We start from the raw sequence: 21,999 nt of genomic DNA, 5'->3' as shown, positions 1-21,999 counted from the left end.
AAGAAGCCTTTTCAAAAGAGGGGTTCGTTTTGGAACCAGCAGCGCCCTCGTGAGTAAAGGGCGCTCGAGCGTAGAATTCAAATTGAGACCGTTGGTCAAAAGACAACTGGAAGCGGGAAGCGCGCGGATGGTTGGAGAGACGCGACCAGTAAGAGATGACTTGCATCGGATTGACGTGAAAGGTGAGTGATACCTTAGCTATTCGCTTAGCTAAGATAATAATTCATCAAACTACTATCAAATTACTAAAAAACAATACATTATGTATTGTACTCTTGGTTTTTCATCAGCTAGCCAAGCTACATAGCCTGTAATGTTAGCTGGTAATTGTTGTATAAATGTTGGTACGTTTTAGCTAACGTTAGCTACAGTAGCTAGCTAGTTAAAGTTACTGTAACGTTAGCTAACTTTAGCTAGCTAGACTCAATATTGAGAAATTGTAGTCATTTAAACCCATGATATACTTTCTCACCATCTCCTTCCATCCTCCTCCCTTTAGTACCTGGCTTATCCTGCCCCTGTCCAGTTAAGTGGTGGAGAGTTTGGAAGCTGTGAGCTCGGATAGAGAAATGTATCAACCACCACGAACAGGTAACACACACACACACACACACACACACACACACACAGATGACCCAATGTAGATTATGTTCGACTTGACAAAAAGAAGAATACATAAAACAGATCAGATTAGTTAGATGCATTTGATATTGAATACTCATGTTGTTTATGTTGTGTTTGTGTCTAATTGATGTCTTTCAGGTTGGTGTATTGGGGCGGATTGTTCTGTCCTCTGTATTTCAGACCAAAGCAAGACAATGTTTAAAGCTCGCTATGGATCTACTAACAGGTTAGCCTCTATAAAGTATTTGGATGTATTTGAAGTGTGATTATAGTGTGTTCTGTGTTACTCCTTTGTCTATCCAATACTAACTGAATAGTGAATCAATCAATCAATACAGTTTGATTATAGTGTGTTCTGTGTAATTCCTTCATCTTTTCCAATACTAACTGAATAGTGAATGAATGTATTTACAGTGATTCAATCAATCAATACAGTGTGATTATAGTGTGTTCTGTGTAATTCCTTCGTCTTTTCCAACACTAACTGAATGGTGAATGAATGTATTTGCAGTCAATCAATCAATCAATCAATCAATACAGTGTTTGAACAAAATTCAACTCCAGTTGAAGAACTGGGACAAGCTACAAATCTCATTGTGGGGTAGGCCACATGTTATAACGATGGTTAAAGCTCCTAAACGGAATTACATCATCAGCATGTTTCCACTGTCCATACCTGCCTACACCTTTAACACCATAGACAAAATGATTCATTTGGACTATTAAAAGGGCGAGGATGAACCAAGCTAGATTACAGGTAAAGACTTAGAAGGGAGGATTAAAGCTCCCTAACATGTAATTATAGCAAGAAGCCTTTATAACTGCCCAAATAGGCTCTTTATTGAGAACTCTAATAGGCCAATTTGGGTTGACATGGAAGAATAACTTAATGCCCCATTTGGAGCATCATATTATCTGAGTCAACACTTAAATGTGGGACTGCAGAATCCCATAATGTCCCATACTAAGAAATATGGCGTCAGATAAATAAGAGACAGACATCTTCACCTTTCCTGACAAGCTCTGCTTCTTTATGGAACAACCATAAATGCATTTTAGGAGGAAAGGTGGTTGTCTGGAAAGAGTGGGATAGGTTTTGTTTTAGCCTCAACACTAATACATTTCACTTTTGCGCTATGTGTCAACTTGAATTTGAGTGTGGCTGTGGAAGACTGGTCCCTTGATGATGTCTGCAAGTGGCTGAGTACCAATGATCTCCATGATTCCATCCCATCATTCCAAGGTTCACAATCTTTCTGAAGAATGCCAACTCTCTTCAATTGTCCACTTTGCAACGAGCATACTGTCTTTGTGTCCAGACGACTCACACATATTGGCCTCTATCACCAGCATGAACCACATTTTCTAATTACCTGTGGAATTAATGGGTGTGGGAAAGCAAATAGATGTTTTAGCGCCTATCGGTCACACATCTACCAAAACCACAGAGCTTTTAAGCCCCAACTTAGATGAGAATTGCCCTCATGATGAATTTGAGACGGGGACTGATCCCATTGAAGATGACATGAGCGATGTAGAGAGTCTGCCAGAGGCTGAATATGTTCAAGCCACAGAGATCAACACTGAGCAGCTAATTGAAGGTCTCAAAAAGAATATCTATTTTTTGATTTTGGAAATCAGGAAAGAACACTGCATCCCAGTTACGGTACAGAATAGCATTGTTGAGGACCTCAGAACCATTTTTGATGCATTTATGACACACTACAGTGATCCCCTCAGGTTTCATCTTACAAATAAGCAAATACATGTGGATGAAGATGGGACTTGCTTAACAACTCTGCAGTATTTGAGGAATGCATTAGATGCATAAGCTCTGAGTGGATGCTGGAGCATTACTGTGTGAAATAATTGGGCATGGTCCGGCCAATTGAAGTACCACTGAGCAACAAAGAAGGTTATAAAACAAGGTGATTTCAATCCAGCTACATGGTCCCCAGGCTATATTAATATAAAGAGACATGAGACAAAACAATCATAATGAATAAGATTACATGGACAGGGGGACCTGATCCTAGGTCAGCACTCCTCCTCTGAGACACTTCCCAGGAGTCACCAGGACCAAGAAACATAACACTTACTGTTGTAAAGTCTAGTTACAGCAGGTGTTTACTGCCATCTAGTGGAAGATACCAATAAACCACTTTATTATCAGGGTGTGGAGACTGCTGAGTGAAACAGAAAGTAAATGTGTTCTTTTGTACAGGATCCATTTTGAGACGACAGAGCAGAAAACACTATATGGAGAGAACAAAAAAATAAAGTGAGTATTTCTAAGTATTGCTGAACAATAATCTGTTTTAAAGGACAGAGTATGTGAGTGAATACCTGGAATGCGATATTACTAGTTAGTAGAACTGCCACTTGAGCTATGTTGCTGACAGACAGCAGTTTTCAAAGTGGAAACTAATCAGTAGGCCTACATGTTATTTAGATTGTCATTAAGGAGACACCTATTTTACAACCAACATATTAACGCTGTAGAACTGATGCGCATCAAGAAATAAGGTGACAAATCACAGGAAAACTACTTTAGGCGCTCTAGAGCACGTTAGATACATTCTGTCGGAGGTGGTTTAAACTGAAATCTAATGTCGACTTTGCTTATGGAAAACCATATCATGCGAAGGTTTTTACACATGCTCAGTTGTTGGGTCTCTCGAGTGGAAATTTGAAATGAAAGTTATGGAACTTCCTCATGTGCTTCTGTTATGAGAAAATTCCACAATGAAACTGACATTAAATGTGGAGAATGATAGATCTGTTGGCCATCAAGTAGCCTATTAATTGTTATGCCTGTCTAGGCTACTGTAGCCTGCCATTTTATACTATAAATATGTTGAAATGACTGGAGTCGTTGCAAATCATTTTGTGCCACTTGTGTAGCCAACCTGGAGCTGGCAAACAGATGTAATAAATAGCCTTTAACTTCAGTTTATTGTTGTTGTAGCCTTGTGTTATTATACAATTAATAATGGCCGTGTTTAGTTAATTCCATTGGAAGTTATCAATTGTCACCATGGTCACAGTTCTATTGCAATTCAGATGTTAGAATGCATTAGATTGAAGGTAACAGTCAGCCAGATTAGGCTACAGGTATAAAAATAACCTGGCTGTTGTTGACAAGCACAGGCCTATTCAGTTCATATCCATATTTTTAATATTTAATACAGATTGAGATTACGACCCCATCCTCAGTAGCCTATTCCAGCAGGCTACTGGGCAACAGAAGCACTTCCTACCTCAACATCGCCTTGCTGTTCATGTTAAATAAATGAATCTGTCAATTTGAACTAAGCAAGCTGCTAAATCATTCCGCTTACATCTAGACTACATCTTGCCCAGGCTACTGGAGGCTATCTGAAATAAGATGTAGGCCTATCAGGGGCTATGTTTTGGCCTAGTTTTCAGGCCTTGTGGGCGGGTTTTGAGTAGTCATTGGGCTAGAAAAAGTAATTGCATTAAATCACCTGACTGTTTGGATGTGTCTGTTAGTTAATGTTTTATTTCTGAGAGATAATGAGTAAAAGAGAATAATGTACATTCAATAATTAGTTGTCACTGTGTTCACCACAACCAACATGCTTGATCTCATGTTTAGGGGTCAGTGGTCTAAAATGGGTCACTCTGGATTGAGAGAGGAGGGGGGCCCTGCCTCTAAAATGAGTCTCTCTGGGGAACATGACACCAAAACTAAGAGGTGAGCTGAAAATATTGTTTAAGAATTTATATTAGAAAATGCTATATAGGAGAAAAGAAAATCACATTTGTGATTTTTCATCAGAAATGATTACTAATGGCTACCTTCAATGTAACTATTGTAGATTTGAGATGTGGTTTAAAACCATTGTTTAGCTGGAATGTAATGTTCGTATCCTGTATATTTGACTGTGATACGTGGTCGTCTCACCTAGCTACCTTAAGATGAATGCATTTACAGATGCCATATCTTCATTTGACCCTGTTTCTCACAGCAGGAACATAATCCTGCAGCAATAGCAAATGTGTATTTTTAGGTGGATTATAATTAAGGGATATTTTCTGTAGGGGTTCATACATTTTACATCAGGGAAAATCAAGTCTGACATTTTAAAGTGGAAATTACACACTTTAGACACCTTTATAAAGCCTTGTAGTGGTTTAATAATTTCTTTAAACATTAAAAGCTAATTTACCAACATTTCTGAAAATGGATATATAGCGTTTTGGAATGAAACTCTTGTTTCCCCATCTGAGCTCAGAGTAGATGAGCGATGTAATGTTTGTCTCTGTTGTGTTGAAGCCCAATCAAGCAGGAGAGACCAGCCTCCCCTGTACCCAGCTGTGTGTCCATGAAGAGTGACTGGTCAATGAATCCACCTCTAAACTTTAGAGAGGGAGACTTTTCTAGTGAACAAAGGTAAGAAGAACTCATGGGTCATGGTCAGTGAGTTAAACAACACTGTCTCTAGTCATTTCTCCTCTCCCATTTTCCCATTTAATATTGTTGTTTTCATAATCCATAGGCTAAACCTTTTTTCCATTTTCATAGTCCTGAAACAATATTAAACAAACACAACATTCCCTCCCTGTGTGTGTGTGTGTGTGTGTGTGTGTGTGTGTGTGTGTGTGTGTGTGTGTGTGTGTGTGTGTGTGCACTCCCTGGATGAGGAGATGTAATCTCTATCCTGATTGCCTAGTCACTTTTACCCCTGCCTACATGTACATATTACCTCAACTACCAGGTACCCCTGCACATTGACTCGGTACTGGTACTCCTTGTATATAGTCTAGTTATTACCTCAACTACCTGGTACCCCTGCACATTGACTCAGTACTGGTACTCCTTGTATATAGTCTAGTTATTACCTCAACTACCTGGTACCCCTGGACATTGACTCAGTACTGGTACTCCTTGTATATAGTCTAGTTATTACGTCAACTACCTGGTACCCCTGGACATTGACTCAGTACTGGTACTCCTTGTATATAGTCTAGTTATTACCTCAACTACCTGGTACCCCTGCACATTGACTCAGTACTGGTACTCCTTGTATATAGTCTAGTTATTACCTCAACTTCCTGGTACCCTGCACATTGACTCAGTACTGGAACAGCGCCGGAAGAAGATGGCTGCCGTTTTACAGCCCTCTAACCAATTGTACTATTATGTGTGTTTTTCCGCGTTATTTGTAATTTATTTTGTACATAATGTTTATGCCATCGTCTCTTATAACCAAAGAGAGCTTCTGGATATCAGGACAGCGATTACTCACCTCGCGTTGGACGAACACTTTTTTTTCAACGAGGCGTTCGCGAAGGATATTCTACAGACTCCAGACAAGGCCCAGATCCCCGTCATTCGCGTGAGGAAGAGACGGAGATACCGTGGACGTAGGTCGGGGTGCCTTGTAAAGATCCGACGGCGAACGAGTAAACTGCCTCTCCCATCAATCCTATTAGCCAACGTTCAAGCTTTGGATAATAAAATGGACGATTTAAGATTACGGTTATCCTACCAACGGGACATTAAAAACTGTAATATCTTATGTTTCACGGAGTCGTGGCTGAATGACAACAATGACAACATTCAGCTAGCAGGCTATACGCTACATCGGCAGGACAGAACGGCAGACTCGGGTAAGACGAGGGGTGGCGGTCTCTGTATTTTTGTAAACAACAGCTGGTGCACAAAATCAAATACTAAGGAAGTCTCAAGGTTTTGCTCGCCTGAGGTAGAGTATCTTATGATAAGCTGTAGACCACACTATTTACCAAGAGAGTTTTCATCTATACTTTTCATAGCTGTCTATTTACCACCACAAACCAATGCTGGCATTAAGATTGCACTGAATGAGTTGTACAAGGCCATTAATCAACAGGAAAACGCTCATCCAGATGCAGCGCTCCTAGTAGCAGGGGACTTTAATGCAGGGAAACTTAAATCCGTTCTACCTCATTTCTACCAGCATGTTAAATGTGCAACCAGAGGGGAAAAAACTCTAGACCACCTTTACTCCACACACAGAGACGCATACAAAGCTCTCCCTCGCCCTCCATTTGGCAAATCTGACCATAACTCTATCCTCCTGATTCCTGCTTATAAGCAAAAACTGAAGCAGGAAGCACCAGTGACTCGGCTAATAAAAAAGTGGTCAGATGTCGCAGATGCTAAGCTACAGGACTGTTTTGCTAGCACAGACTGGAACATGTTCAGGGATTCTTCAGACAGCATTGAGGAGTACACCACATCAGTCACTGGCTTCATCAATAAGTGCATCGATGATGTCGTCCCCACAGTGACCGTACGTACATACCCCAACCAGAAGCCATGGATTACAGGAAACATCCGCACTGAGCTAAAGGGTAGAGCTGCCGCTTTCAAGGAACGGGACTCTAACCCGGACGCTTATAAGAAATCCCGCTATGACCTCCGACGAACCATCAAACAGGCAAAGAGTCAATACAGGTCTAAGATTGAATCATACTACACTGGCTCTGACGCTCGTCGGATGTGGCAGGGCTTGAAAACTATTACAGACTACAAAGGGAAGCACAGCCGCGAGCTGCCCAGTGACACAAGCCTACCAGACGAGCTAAACCACTTCTATGCTCGCTTCGAGGCAAGCAACACTGAAGCATGCATGAGAGCACCAGCTGTTCCGGACGACTATGTGATCACGCTCTCCGTAGCCGATGTGAGTAAGACTTTTAAGCAGGTCAACATTCACAAGGCCGCAGGGCCAGACGGATTACCAGGACGTGTACTCCGAGCATGTGCTGACCAACTGGCAAGTGTCTTCACTGACATTTTCAACATGTCCCTGACTGAGTCTGTAATACCAACATGTTTCAAGCAGACCACCATAGTCCCCGTGCCCAAGAACTCTAAGATAACCTGCCTAAATGACTACCGACCCGTGGCACTGACGTCTGTAGCCATGAAGTGCTTTGAAAGACTGGTCATGGCTCACATCAACAGCATAATCCCAGAAACCCTAGACCCACTCCAATTTGCATACCGCCCCAACAGATCCACAGATGATGCAATCTCTATCGCACTCCACACTGCCCTTTCCCACCTGGACAAGAGGAACACCTACGTGAGAATGCTATTCATTGACTACAGCTCAGCATTCAACACCATAGTGCCCTCAAAGCTCATCACTAAGCTAAGGATCCTGGGACTAAACACCTCCCTCTGCAACTGGATCCTGGACTTCCTGACGGGCCGCCCCCAGGTGGTAAGGGTAGGTAACAACACATCTGCCACACTGATCCTCAACACGGGGGCCCCTCAGGGGTGCGTGCTCAGTCCCCTCCTGTACTCTCTGTTCACCCATGACTGCATGGCCAGGCACGACTCCAACACCATCATTAAGTTTGCCGACGACACAACAGTGGTAGGCCTGATCACCGACAACGATGAGACAGCCTATAGGGAGGAGGTCAGAGATCTGGCCGTGTGGTGCCAGGACAACAACCTCTCCCTCAACGTGACCAAGACAAAGGAGATGATTGTGGACTACAGGAAAAAAAAGAGGACTGAGCACGCCCCCATTCTCATCGACGGGGCTGTAGTGGAACAGGTTGAGAGCTTCAAGTTCCTTGGTGTCCACATCACCAACGAACTATCATGGTCCAAACACACCAAGACAGTCGTGAAGAGGGCACGACAAAGCCTATTCCCCCTCAGGAGACTAAAAAGATTTGGCATGGGTCCTCAGATCCTCAAAAAATTCTACAGCTGCACCATCGAGAGCATCCTGACTGGTTGCATCACCGCCTGGTATGGCAACTGCTTGGCCTCTGACCGCAAGGCACTACAGAGGGTAGTGCGTACGGCCCAGTACATCACTGGGGCAAAGCTCCCTGCCATCCAGGACCTCTATACCAGGCGGTGTCAGAGGAAGGCCCTCAAAATTGTCAAAGACTCCAGTCACCCTAGTCATAGACTGTTCTCTCTGCTACCGCACGGCAAGCGGTACCGGAGTGCCAAGTCTAGGTCCAAAAGACTTCTCAACAGCTTCTACCCCCAAGCCATAAGACTCCTGAACAGCTAATCATGGCTACCCGGACTATTTGCACTGCCCCCCCACCCCATCCTTTTTACGCTGCTGCTACTCTGTTAAGTATTTATGCATAGTCACTTTAACTCTACCCACATGTACATATTACCTCAACTAGCCGGTGCCCCCGCACATTGACTATGCAACGGTACCCCCCTGTATATATAGCCTCCCTACTGTCACTTTATTCTATTGTATATATAGCCTCCCTACTGTCACTTTATTTTTTACTTCTGCTCTTTTTTTTCTCAACACTTTTTTGTTGTTGTTTTATTCTTACTTTTTTTGTTTAAAATAAATGCACTGTTGGTTAAGGGCTGTAAGTAAGCATTTCACTGTAATGTCTGCACCTGTTGTATTCGGCGCATGTGACCAATAAAATTTGATTTGATGATTTGATTTGATTTATATATAGTCTAGTTATTACCTCAACTACCTGGTACCCCTGCACATTGACTCAGTACTGGTACTCATTTTACATTTACATTTTAGTCATTTAGCAGACGCTCTTATCCAGAGCGACTTACAGGAGCAATTAGGGTTAAGTGCCTTGCTCAAGGGCGCATTTACGTCATTTAGCAGACGCTCTTATCCAGAGCGACTCACAAATTGGTGCATTCACCCTATAGCCAGTGGGATAACCACTTTACAATTTTTTGGGGGACTCCTTATAGGCTCATTACTACCTCAACTACCTGGTACCCCTGCACATTGACTCAGTACTGGTACTCCTTATATATAGTCTAGTTATTACCTCAACTACCTGGTACCCCTGCACATTGACTCAGTACTGGTACTCCTTGTATATAGTCTAGTTATTACCTCAACTACCTGGTACCCCTGCACATTGACTCAGTACTGGTACTCCTTATATATAGTCTAGTTATTACCTCAACTACCTGGTACCCTGCACATTGACTCAGTACTGGTACTCCTTATATATAGTCTAGTTATTACCTCAACTACCTGGTACCCCTGCACATTGACTCAGTACTGGTACTCCTTGTATATAGTCTAGTTAATACCTCAACTACCTGGTACCCCTGCACATTGACTCAGTACTGGTACTCCTTGTATATAGTCTAGTTATTACCTCAACTACCTGGTACCCCTGCACATTGACTCAGTACTGGTACTCCTTATATATAGTCTAGTTATTACCTCAACTACCTGGTACCCTGCACATTGACTCAGTACTGGTACTTCTTATAGCCTCATTATTGTTATTTCATTGTGTTACTATTTCCTATTGTATTTAGCTAATTTTTCTTACTTTTTAACTGCATTGTTGGGAAAGGGCTCGTTAGTCAGCATTTCACGGTAAAGTGTACACCTGTTGTATTCAGCGCATGTGAGAAATAGAATTTGATTTGAAGGTCATTGGCAGAAACACGTAATTGGCTCTAACGGTCATCTCGTGCCGAACAGCGCATGCTCGGATGTTGAAGCACTGTGGCTAGGAAAAACACCCTAGAAAGGCAGGAACCTAGGAAGAAACCTAGAGAGGAACCAGGCTCTGAGGGGTGGCCAGTCCTCTTCTGGCTGTGCCGGTTGGAGATTATAACAGTACATGGCCATTAAGGCCAGATCGTTCTTCAAGATTTTCAAATGTTCATAGATAACCAGCAGGGTCAAATAATAATCACAGTGGTTATAGTGGTTGCAACAGGTCAGCATCTCAGGAGTAAATGTCAGTTGGCTTTTCATAGTCGAGCATTCAGATGTCGAGACAGCAGGTGAGAGAGAGAGAGAGAGAGAGAGAGAGAGAGAGAGAGAGAGAGAGAGAGAGAGAGAGAGAGAGAGAGAGAGAGAGAGAGAGAGAGAGAGAGAGAGAGAGAGAGAGAGAGAGAGAGAGAGAGAGAGAGAGAGAGAGAGAGAGAGAGAGAGAGAGAGAGAGAGAGAGAGAGAGAGAGAGAGAGAGAGAGAGAGAGAGAGGTGTAAAAAAAAATTTACCTGGCTATTGTTGACAAGCATGGGCCTATTTAGTTCATATCCAATTTATTAATATTTGATTCATTGATTGAAATTACGACCCCATCCTCAGTAGCCTATTCCAGCAGACTACTGGGCAACAGAAGCACTTCCTACCTCAACATCGCCTTGCTATTCATGTTAAATAAATTAGTCTGTCAATTTGAACTAAGCAAGCTGCTAAATCATTCAGCTTACATCTTGCCTACATCTTGCCCAGGCTACTGGAGGCTATCTAAAATAAGATGTAGGCCTATCAGGGGCTATGTTTTGGCCTAGTTTTCAGGCCTTGTTGGTGGGTTTTGAGGAGTCATTGGGCTAGAAAAGTAATTGCATTAAATCACCTGACTGTTTGGATGTGTCTGTTAGTTAATGTTTTATTTCTGAGAAATAATGAATAAAAGAGAACAATTGACATTCAATAATTAGTTGTCACTGTGTTCACCACAACCAACATGCTTGATCTCATGTTTAGGGGTCAGTGGTCTAAAATGAGTCTCTCTGGGGAGAGAGAGGAGGGGGGCCCTGCCTCTAAAATGAGTCTCTCTGGGGAACATGACACCAAAGCTAAGAGGTGAGCTGACAATATTGTTTAAGAATTTATATTACAAAATGCTATATAGGAGAAAAGAAAATCACATTTGTGTTTTTTCATCAGAAATGATTACTAATAGGTACCTTCAATGTAACTATTGTAGATTTGAGATGTGATTTAAAACCATTGTTTAGCTGGAATGTAATGTTCGTATCCTGTATATTTGACTGTGATACGTGGTTGTCTCACCTAGCTACCTTAAGATGAATGCATTTACAGATGCCATATCTTAATTTGACCCTGTTTCTCACAGCAGGAACATAATCCTGCAGCAATAGCAAATGTGTATTTTTAGGTGGATTATAATTAAGGGATATTTTCTGTAGGGGTTCATACAGTTTTCCTCAGGGAAAATCAAGTCTGACATTTTAAAGTGGAAATTACACACTTTAGACGCCTTTATAAAGCCTTGTAGTGGTTTAATAATTTCTTTAAACAATAATAGCTAATTGACCAACATTTCTGAAAATGGATATATAGCGTTTTGGAATGAAACTCTTGTTTCCCCATCTGAGCTCAGAGTAGATGAGAGACGTAATGTTTGTCTCTGTTGTGTTGAAGTCCAATCAAGCAGGAGAGACCAGCCTCCCCTGTACCCAGCTGTGTGTCCATGAAGAGTGACCAGTCTATGGACTTTCCTATACTGTTTAGAGAGGGAGACTCTTCTAGTGAACAAAGGTAAGAAGAACTCATGGGTCATGGTCAGTGAGTTAAACAACACTGTCTCTAGTCATTTCTCCTGTCCCATTTTCCCATTTATTTTTGTTGTTTTCATAATCCATAGGCTAATCCTTTTTTCCATTTTCATAGTCCTGAAACAATATTAAACAAACACTACATTCCCTCCCTGTGTGTGTGTGTGTGTGTGTGTGTGTGTGTGTGTGTGTGTGTGTGTGTGTGTGTGTGTGTGTGTGTGTGTGTGTGTGTGTGCACTCCCTGGATGAGGAGATGTAATCTCTATCCTGATTGCCTAGTCACTTTTACTGCTACCTACATGTACATATTACCTCAACTACCTGGTACCCCTGCACATTGACTCAGTACTGGTACTCCTTGTATATAGTCTAGTTATTAACTCAACTACCTGGTACCCCTGCACATTGACTCAGTACTGGTACTCCTTATATATAGTCTAGTTATTAACTCAACTACCTGGTACCCCTGCACATTGACTCAGTACTGGTACTCCTTGTATATAGTCTAGTTATTAACTCAACTACCTGGTACCCCTGCACATTGACTCAGTACTGGTACTCCTTGTATATAGTCTAGTTATTACCTCAACTACCTGGTACCCTGCACATTGACTCAGTACTGGTACTCCTTGTATATAGTCGAGTTATTACCTCAACTACCTGGTACCCTGCACATTGACTCAGTACTGGTACTCCTTGTATATAGTCTAGTTATTACCTCAACTACCTGGTACCCTGCACATAGACTCAGTACTGGTACTCCTTGTATATAGTCTAGTTATTACCTCAACTACCTGGTACCCCTGCACATAGACTCAGTACTGGTACTCCTTGTATATAGTCTAGTTATTACCTCAACTACCTGGTACCCCTGCACATTGACTCAGTACTGGTACTCCTTGTATATAGTCTAGTTATTACCTCAACTACTTGGTACCCCTGCACATTGACTCAGTACTGGTACTCATTGTATATAGTCTAGTTATTACCTCAACTACCTGGTACCCTGCACATTGACTCAGTACTGGTACTCCTTATAGCCTCATTATTGTTATATCATTATGTTACTATTTCCTTTTTTTATTTAGCTAATTTTTCTTACGTTTTAACTGCATTGTTGGGAAAGGGCTCGTTAGTAAGCATTTCACGGTAAAGTGTACAGCTGTTGTTTTCAGCGCATGTGAGAAATACAATTTGATTTGAAGGTCATTGGCTCTAACGGTCGTCTCGTGCCGAACAGCGCATGTTCAGATGTTGAAGCACTGTGGCTAGGAAAAACTCCCTAGAAAAGCAGGAACCTAGGAAGAAACCTAGAGAGGAACCAGGCTCTGAGGGGAGGCCAGTCCTCTTATGGCTGTGCTGGGGGGAGATTATAAGAGTACATGGCCATTAAGGCCAGATCATTCTTCAAGATGTTCAAATGTTCATAGATGACCAGCAAGGTCAAATAATAATCACAGTGGTTATAGAGGTTGCAACAGGTCAGCACCTCAGGAGTAAATGTCATTTGCCTTTTCATAGTCGATCATTCAGAGGTTGAGACAGCAGGTGTGTGTGTGTGTGTGTGTGTGTGTGTGTGTGTGTGTGTGTGTGTGTGTGTGTGTGTGTGTGTGTGAGACAGAGAGAGAGAGAGAAGGCAACAGGTAAGAGAGAGAGAGAGAGAGAGAGAGAGAGAGAGAGAGAGAGAAGGCAACAGGTAAGAGAGAGAGAGAGATTAGGCAACAGGTAAAAAAGAAATTACCTGGCTGTTGTTGACAAGCATTGTCCTAATCAGTTCATATCCATATTATTAATATTTGATTCATTGATTGAAATTATGACCCCATTCTCAGTAGCCTATTCCAGCAGGTTACTTGGTAACAGAAGCACTTCCTACCTTAAAATTAGTTAAATAAATTAATCTGTCAATTTGAACTAATCAATTTGAACTAAGCATAATTTTATACGTCGCTTGTTTGCATCAATTGCAAAGACATTTGCAACTTTGTATTTGTAGTCAACTTTGTTCTGAATTTATCTGCGGTCACAAAGAGACGGATAAACCATGTGGTTCTATGTTTAGCGGAGATCTTCTGTGTATAAAGTGACGCGGGAGGGCAAAAAAGCATCTAACGAGGCACTTGGCTGTTCTACAAGTGGTCTGAGGCAGGTGTTAGAATATGAGCGTTTTCAAGTGCAACGTTAATAACGATGGTTTTGGGAAACAGCTCAGAGATTTAACAATGCTCCTACGAAGGTTCTAACGATTAACTTAGCCTTACGATGCTTTTGGGATACCAGGCCCTGGACAAAAACATCTGCTAAATTCAAAGGTAAATGTTTTACATACAGATCTCATATTGCTGGATTTATTTTTTTAAACAATTTTTTATATTGATGTTACAAATGTATCATGTGTACAGTTCTTTATAAAAAATGTAGTTATTTGTTACATTTGACTGTGTAAAACCTAGCAGTACTACTTATTTCTCTGAGAGTGCGGCAGATGTACATTCAAGAATTAGTTGTCACTGTGTTAACCACAACCAACATGCTGTATCTCTGTTTAGGGGTCAGTGGTCTAAAATTAGTCTGTCTGGGGAGAGAGAGGACCAATTTTCTACTCTGAGACACTTTTTGGATACGTGCCCAGATCTCAAAATATTGTTTTAAAAAACGAATAATTTTTGTTTGACATAATAAAAAAAGAATATTACTAATGTACCCGACTTTAAAGACTGGGTTTAGTTTATTGTGTGGCTCTGCTCATGTCCGCGTTCTGGAACTGTCCGCGTCCCCGTACAGAACTGTCCGCGTCCACGTACGGTTTGGCGCCAAGCATATTGTCCAGTTACGCGCAGAGTGGTCTGAGGTGATCTTGGGGAATAACGACGGAGTTCGTTACAGTGTTGAGACGCCGAAGTTTATTGTTCAATTTGCTTTTTGCGTAATGGTCAGTGACAGTATGAGTGTTGCCAGATCCTTTTCACTCGCTAGTCTTGTTTAATTGTGTGGTTCACCGGATTCGTCATCATCCTCGAGGGACAGACGAACGACCTGCTAGTTAGCCAAGCTAGTCGGTACAGCTAGCTAAGCTAGCTACTCTACCAGCAGCATCCTAGTTATCCAACTACCACTACATCATCACCGGCTGCTTGCATTTCTTGTGGACCGATTGAGCTCCCTGGTTGTTTCTTCCACCTGTTAAATACCGTGGAGGGCTTCTCCCTCTCTCGTTGACGGATGCTGGCCTACGCTCCCTCTGTCCGGTTCTCCTCTCTTCACTAGATGGACTGTAACTTTAGTGTTTAACCCCTCTGTGTCCAAGGACCAAACTTTTTAATAATATTTTCGGGCGCCCCAAGGTTTTTATTGTTTGTAAAACTTTAGTGGAGAGCTCTCAATTTGCCGGATTTTAGGTATATAAAGTGCCTTCAGAAAGTATTCACACCCCTTGACTTTTTCCACATTTTGTTATGTTAAAGCCTGAATTTAAAATGCATACAATTCAGATTTATTTGGTCACTGGCCTACACACAATACCCCATAATGTCAAAATTGAATTATGTTTTACAAAGTCTTTACAAATGTAATTAAAAATAAAAAGCTGAAATGTCTTGAATCAGTAAGTATTCAACCCCTTTGTTATGGCAAGCCTGAAAAGTTTCAGGAGTAGAAATGCGCTTAACAAGTCACATAATAAGCAGTAGGAGTGCGTGGGTCAAATCACTGGGGAAGACAAGCCAGAAAAATACATATTACAATCTACAGTTGGTCTGAAGTTTACATACACCTTAGCCAAATACATTTAAACTCAGTTTTTCACAATTCCTGACATTTAATCCTAGTAAGAATACCCTGTCTTAGGTCAGTTAGGATCACCACTTTATTTTAAGAATGTGAAATGTCTTTCATCACATTCCCAGTGGGTCAGAAGTTTACATACACTCAATTAGTATTTGGTAGCGTTGCCTTTAAATTGTTTAACTTGGGTCAAACGTTTAGGGTAGCCTTCCACAAGCTTCCCACAGTAAGTTGGGTGAATTTTGGCCCATTCCTCCTGACAGAGCTGGTGTAACTGAGTCAGGTTTGTAGGCCTCCTTGCTCGCACACGTTTTTTCAGTTCTGCCCACACATTTTCCATAGGATTGAGGTCAGGGCTTTGTGATGGCCACTCCAATACCTTGACTTTGTTGTCCTTAAGCCATTTTGCCGCAACTTTGGAAGTATGCTTGGGGTCATTGTCCATTTGGAAGACCCATTTGTGACCAAGCTTTAACTTCCTGACTGATGTCTTGAGATGTTGCTTCAATACATCCACATAATTTTCATTCCTCATGATGCCATCTATTTTGTGAAGTGCACCAGTCCCGCCTGCAGCAAAGCACCCCAACAGCATAATGCTGCCACCCCTGTGCTTCACGGTTGGGATGGTGTTCTTTGGCTTGCAAGCAACCCCCCTTTTCCTCCAAACATAACAATGGTCATTATGGCCAAACAGTTCTATTTTTGTTTCATCAGACCAGAGGACATTTCTCCAAAAAGTATGATCTTCGTCCCCATGTGCAGATGCAAACCGTAGTCTGGCTTTTTTATGGCGGTTTTGGAGCAGTGGCTTCTTCCTTGCTGAGCGGCCTTTCAGGTTATGTCGATATAGGACTCGTTTTACTGTGGATATAGATACTTTTGTACCTGTTTACTCCAGCATCTTCACAAGGTCCTTTGCTGTTGTTCTGGGATTGATTTTCACTTTTCGCACCAAAGTACGTTCATCTCTAGGAGACAGGACTCATCTCCTTCCTGAGCGGTATGACAGCTGTGTGGTCCCATGGTGTTTATACTTGCGTACTATTGTTTGTACAGATGAACGTGGTACCTTCAGGCGTTTGGAAATTGCTCAAGAGTGTGCAAAGCTGTCATCAAGGCAAAGGGTGGCTACTTTGAAGAGTCTCAAATATAAAATATTTTTTGATTTGTTTAACACTTTTTTGGTTACTACATGATTCCATGTGTGTTATTTCATAGTTTTGATGTCTTCACTATTATTCTACAATGTAGAAAATAGTAAAAATTAAAGAAAAACCCTTAAATTAGTAGGTGTGTCCAAACCTTTGACTGGTACTGTATATATGTATTTATTTTTACACATACACTATATATACAAAAGTATGTGGACACCCCATCAAATTAGTGGATTCGGCTATTTCAGTCGCACCCGTTGCTGACAGGTGTATAAAATCGAGCACACCGCCATGCAATCTCCATAGACAAACATTAGCAGTAGAATGGCTTTACTGAAGAGCACAGTGACTTTCAACGTGGCACGGTCATAGGATGCAACATTTCCAACAAGCTCGCCGCCATTGGACTCTGGAGCAGTGGAAACACGATCACACTTGATCACGCTTCACCATCTGGCAGTCCGACGGACCAATCTGGGTTTGGCGGATGCCAGGAGAACGCTACCTGCCCTAATGCATAGTGCCAACTGTAAAGTTTGGTGGAGGAGGAATAATGGTCTGGGGCTGTTTTTCGTGGTTCGGGCTAGGCCCCTTAGTTCCAGTGAAGGGAAATCTTAACGCTACCGCATACAATGACATTCTAGACGATTCTGTGCACAAAGCAAGGTCCATACAGAAATGGTTTGAACTGGAAGAACTTGACTGGCCTGCACAGAGCCCTGACCTCAACCCCATCGAACACCTTTGGAATGCCTACTGCGAGCCAGGCCTAATCGCCCAACATCAGTGCCCGACCTCACTAATTCTCTTGTTGCTGAATGGAAGCAAGTCCCCGCAGCAATGTTCCAACATCTAGTGGAAAGCCTTCCCAGAAGAGTGGAGGCTGGTATAGCAGCAAAGGGGGAACCAACTCCATATTAATGCCCATGATTTTGGAATGAGATGTTGGACCAGGAGGTGTAATGAGATGTTGGACCAGCAGGTGTAATGAGATGTTGGACCAGCAGGTGTAATGAGATGTTGGAGCAGCAGGTGTAATGAGATGTTGTACCAGTAGGTGTAATGAGATGTTGGACCAGGAGGTGTAATGAGATGTTGGACCAGCAGGTGTAATGAGATGTTGGACCAGCAGGTGTAATGAGATGTTGGACCAGCAGGTGTAATGAGATGTTGGAGCAGCAGGTGTAATGAGATGTTGGACCAGCAGGTGTAATGAGATGTTGGACCAGCAGGTGTAATGAGATGTTGGACCAGCAGGTGTAATGAGATGTTGGCCAGCAGGTGTAATGAGATGTTGGACCAGCAGGTGTAATGAGATGTTGGACCAGCAGGTGTAATGAGATGTTGGACCAGCAGGTGTAATGAGATGTTTCACCAGCAGGTGTAATGAGATGTTGGACCAGGAGGTGTAATGAGATGTTTCACCAGCAGGTGTAATGAGATGTTGGACCAGCAGGTGTAATGAGATGTTGGACCAGCAGGTGTAATGAGATGTTGGACCAGGAGGTGTAATGAGATGTTTCACCAGCAGGTGTAATGAGATGTTGGACCAGCAGGTGTAATGAGATGTTTCACCAGCAGGTGTAATGAGATGTTGGACCAGCAGGTGTAATGAGATGTTGGACCAGCAGGTGTAATGAGATGTTGGACCAGGAGGTGTAATGAGATGTTGGACCAGCAGGTGTAATGAGATGTTGGAGCAGCAGGTGTAATGAGATGTTGGACCAGCAGGTGTAATGAGATGTTGGACCAGCAGGTGTAATGAGATGTTGGACCAGCAGGTGTAATGAGATGTTGGACCAGCAGGTGTAATGAGATGTTGGACCAGCAGGTGTAATGAGATGTTGGACCAGGAGGTGTAATGAGATGTTGGCCAGCAGGTGTAATGAGATGTTGGACCAGGAGGTGTAATGAGATGTTGGACCAGCAGGTGTAATGAGATGTTGGCCAGCAGGTGTAATGAGATGTTGGACCAGGAGGTGTAATGAGATGTTGGCCAGCAGGTGTAATGAGATGTTGGACCAGCAGGTGTAATGAGATGTTGGCCAGCAGGTGTAATGAGATGTTGGACCAGCAGGTGTAATGAGATGTTGGACCAGCAGGTGTAATGAGATGTTGGACCAGCAGGTGTAATGAGATGTTGGACCAGCAGGTGTAATGAGATGTTGGACCAGCAGGTGTAATGAGATGTTGGCCAGCAAGTGTAATGAGATGTTGGACCAGCAGGTGTAATGAGATGTTGGCCAGCAGGTTTAATGAGATGTTGGCCAGCAGGTGTAATGAGATGTTGGACCAGCAGGTGTCCACATACTTTTGATCATGTAGTGTCTGTTTGGTGAAGTAATAAAGAAGGTTTAATATTTTGGGTAGATGTTCCTAGAACAGATTATAACTATATATGGACATATTATAAAGTATGTGCATGAATAGACTCTTAAGGATTAAAGTGGAACTGAGATGAGGAAGTGAATCAGGAGGCTCAATATTAGGAGGGTGTTCTTAATGTTTTTTACACTGTTTGTTTGTTGCTTTATGTAATGGCATATATTTAAATGCTTTATATACACTGAGTGTACAAAACATTATGAACACCTGCTTTTTCCATGACATAGATTGACAGGTGAATCCAGGTGAAGATATGATCTCTTATTGATGTCACTTGTTAAATCCATTTCAATCAGTGCCAGGCGCACCGATTTGTATCAAGAACTGCAACGCTGCTGGGCTTTTCGCGCTAAACAGTTTCCTGTGTGTCTCAAAAATGGTCCACCACCCAAAGGACATCCAGCCAACTTGACACAACTGTGGGAATCATAGGAGTCAACATGGGCCAGCATCCCTGTTGGACGCTTTCGACACCTTGAAGAGTCAATGCCTTGACGAGTTGATACTGTTCTGAGGGCGAAAAGGGAGGGGGGGGGGCAGCAACTCAATATTAGGAAGGTGTTCTTAATGTTTTGTATACTCAGTGTATGTTTTTTGCTTTATGTAATGGCATATCTTTTATTGCTTTATGTAATGTATTTTATCTCTTGAAATATAGTTTTGATATATTTTAAAATGTAGTTTCATGGGGATTTATTATGTTTTCCAGAATCTCCAACCAAACCCGGAGATCAGTCTCTCCAGTACCCAGTCATCTGTCAATGAAGAGTGACTTCTCTATGGATCAACCTATACATTTTAGTGATGGACCAGTGACCTTTGACCCCAGGTAAGTTACTGGTCAGAATTGATGATATTACTATTGAATAGGAGAATCTTCTAGATCTGAAACCAGATGTATTTTGTGTATCTGAGTATATACTGTAAAGCATCTGCTTATAATTAGTTGTTTATGTCATATATTTTAATATTCTGAGTGTACAAAACATTATGAACACCTGCTTTTTCCATGACATAGATTGATGAGGTGAATCCAGGTGAAAGATATGATCTCTTATTTATGTAAGTTGTTAAATCAACTTCAATCAGTGGAGATGAAGGGGAGGAGAGAGGTTAATGAAGGATTTTTAAGCCTTGAGACAATTGAGACATGGATTGTGTAAATGTGCCATTCAGAGGGTGAATAGGCAAGACAAAATATTTAAGTACCTTTGAACGGGGTATGGTAGTAGGTACCAGGCACACAGGTTTTTGTCAAGAACTGCAACGCTGCTGGGTTGTTCACGCTCAAAAGTTTCCTGTGTGTATCAAAAATGGTCCACTACCCAAAGGACATCCAGCCATTTTGACACAACTGTGTTACGCATTGGAGTCAACATGGGCCAGCATCCCTGTGGGACGCTTTCGACACCTTGTAGAGTCCATGCCCCGACGAGTTGAGGCTGTTCTGAGGGCAAAAGAGAGGGGAGGTGCAACTCAATATTAGGATGGTGTTCTTAATGTTTTGTATACTCAGTGTATGTTTTTTGCTTTATGTAATGGCATATATTTTATTGCTTCATGTAATGTATTTTATCTATTGAAATATAGTTTTGATATATTTTAAAATGTAGTTTCATGGGGATTTATGTTTTCCAGAATCTCCAACCAAACTCTGAGATCAGTCTCTCCAGTACCCAGTCATCTGTCCATGAAGAGTGACTTCTCTATGAATCATCCTATACATTTTAGTGATGGACCAGTGACCTTTGACCCTAGGTAAGTTACTGGTCAGAATTGTTGATATTACTATTGAAGAGGAGAATCTTCTAGATCTGAAACCAGATGTATTTTGTGTATCTGAGTATATACTATAAGGCATCTGCTTACAATTATTTGTTTATATAATATATTTTAATACACTGAGTGTTGAAAACATTATGAACACCTGCTTTTTCCATGACATAGATTGATAAGGTGAATCCAGGTGAAAGATATGATCTCTTATTTATGTAACTTGTTAAATCAACTTCAATCAGTGGAGATGAAGGGGAGGAGACAGGTTAATGAAGGATTTTTAAGCCTTGAGACAATTGAGACATGGATTGTGTAAATGTGCCATTCAGATGGTGAATAGGCAAGACAAAATATTTAAGTGTCTTTGAACGGGGTATGGTAGTAGGTACCAGGCACACAGGTTTTTGTCAAGAACTGCAACGCTGCTGGGTTGTTCACGCTCAAAAGTTTCCTGTGTGTATCAAGAATGGTCCACTACCCAAAGGACATCCAGCCATTTTGACACAACTGTGGGACGCATTGGAGTCAACATGGGCCAGCATCCCTGTGGGACGCTTTCGACACCTTGTAGAGTCCATGCCACGAAGAGTTGAGGCTGTTCTGAGGGCAAAAGAGAGGGGAGGTGAAACTCAATATTAGGAAGGTGTTCTTAATGTTTTGTATACTCAGTGTATGTTTTTTGCTTTATGTAATGGCATATATTTTATTGCTTCATGTAATGTATTTTATCTAGAAGGAGTTATCCATCTAAATCTGTAGTGACAGAAGGAAGGAGTTCTCCATCTAAATCTGTAGTGACAGAAGGAAGGAGTTATCCATCTAAATCTGTAGTGACAGAAGGAAGGAGTTCTCCATCTAAATCTGTAGTGACAGAAGGAAGGAGTTCTCCATCTAAATCTGTAGTGACAGAAGGAAGGAGTTCTCCATCTAAATCTGTAGTGACAGAA

At 41.9% G+C, this 21,999-nt stretch overlaps 1 protein-coding gene across 1 annotated transcript; it reads left to right on the top strand.

Moving 5' to 3' along the window:
- Positions 1–2,843: 2,843 nt before the first annotated feature.
- LOC311117153 (uncharacterized protein) lies at positions 2,844–21,082 on the top strand. Its single transcript, XM_084192138.1, has 7 exons — positions 2,844–2,905; positions 4,244–4,342; positions 4,925–5,041; positions 11,137–11,235; positions 11,818–11,934; positions 19,986–20,105; positions 20,915–21,082. Exons 2-7 carry the CDS (start codon positions 4,260–4,262, stop codon positions 21,036–21,038), a joined length of 660 nt encoding a protein of 219 aa, XP_084048264.1. The 5' UTR covers positions 2,844–2,905; positions 4,244–4,259; the 3' UTR covers positions 21,039–21,082.
- Positions 21,083–21,999: the final 917 nt, after the last annotated feature.

This window comes from Coregonus lavaretus (assembly GCF_964263955.1).
Source record: "Coregonus lavaretus genome assembly, contig: HAP1_SCAFFOLD_253, whole genome shotgun sequence".
NCBI lineage: Eukaryota > Metazoa > Chordata > Actinopteri > Salmoniformes > Salmonidae > Coregonus > Coregonus lavaretus.
Note: the sequence above shows the minus strand (reverse complement) of the source record. Positions and strands in the feature narration are given on the sequence as shown.

Bases quoted from the DNA above. Each gene is read 5' to 3' on its own strand.
- LOC311117153 (XM_084192138.1), top strand. From the start codon at position 4,260: ATGGGTCACTCTGGATTGAGAGAGGAGGGGGGCCCTGCCTCTAAAATG. The intron at 4,343-4,924 runs GTGAGCTGAAAA...GTTGTGTTGAAG, and splicing joins CATGACACCAAAACTAAGAG to CCCAATCAAGCAGGAGAGAC. The intron at 11,236-11,817 runs GTGAGCTGACAA...GTTGTGTTGAAG, and splicing joins CATGACACCAAAGCTAAGAG to TCCAATCAAGCAGGAGAGAC.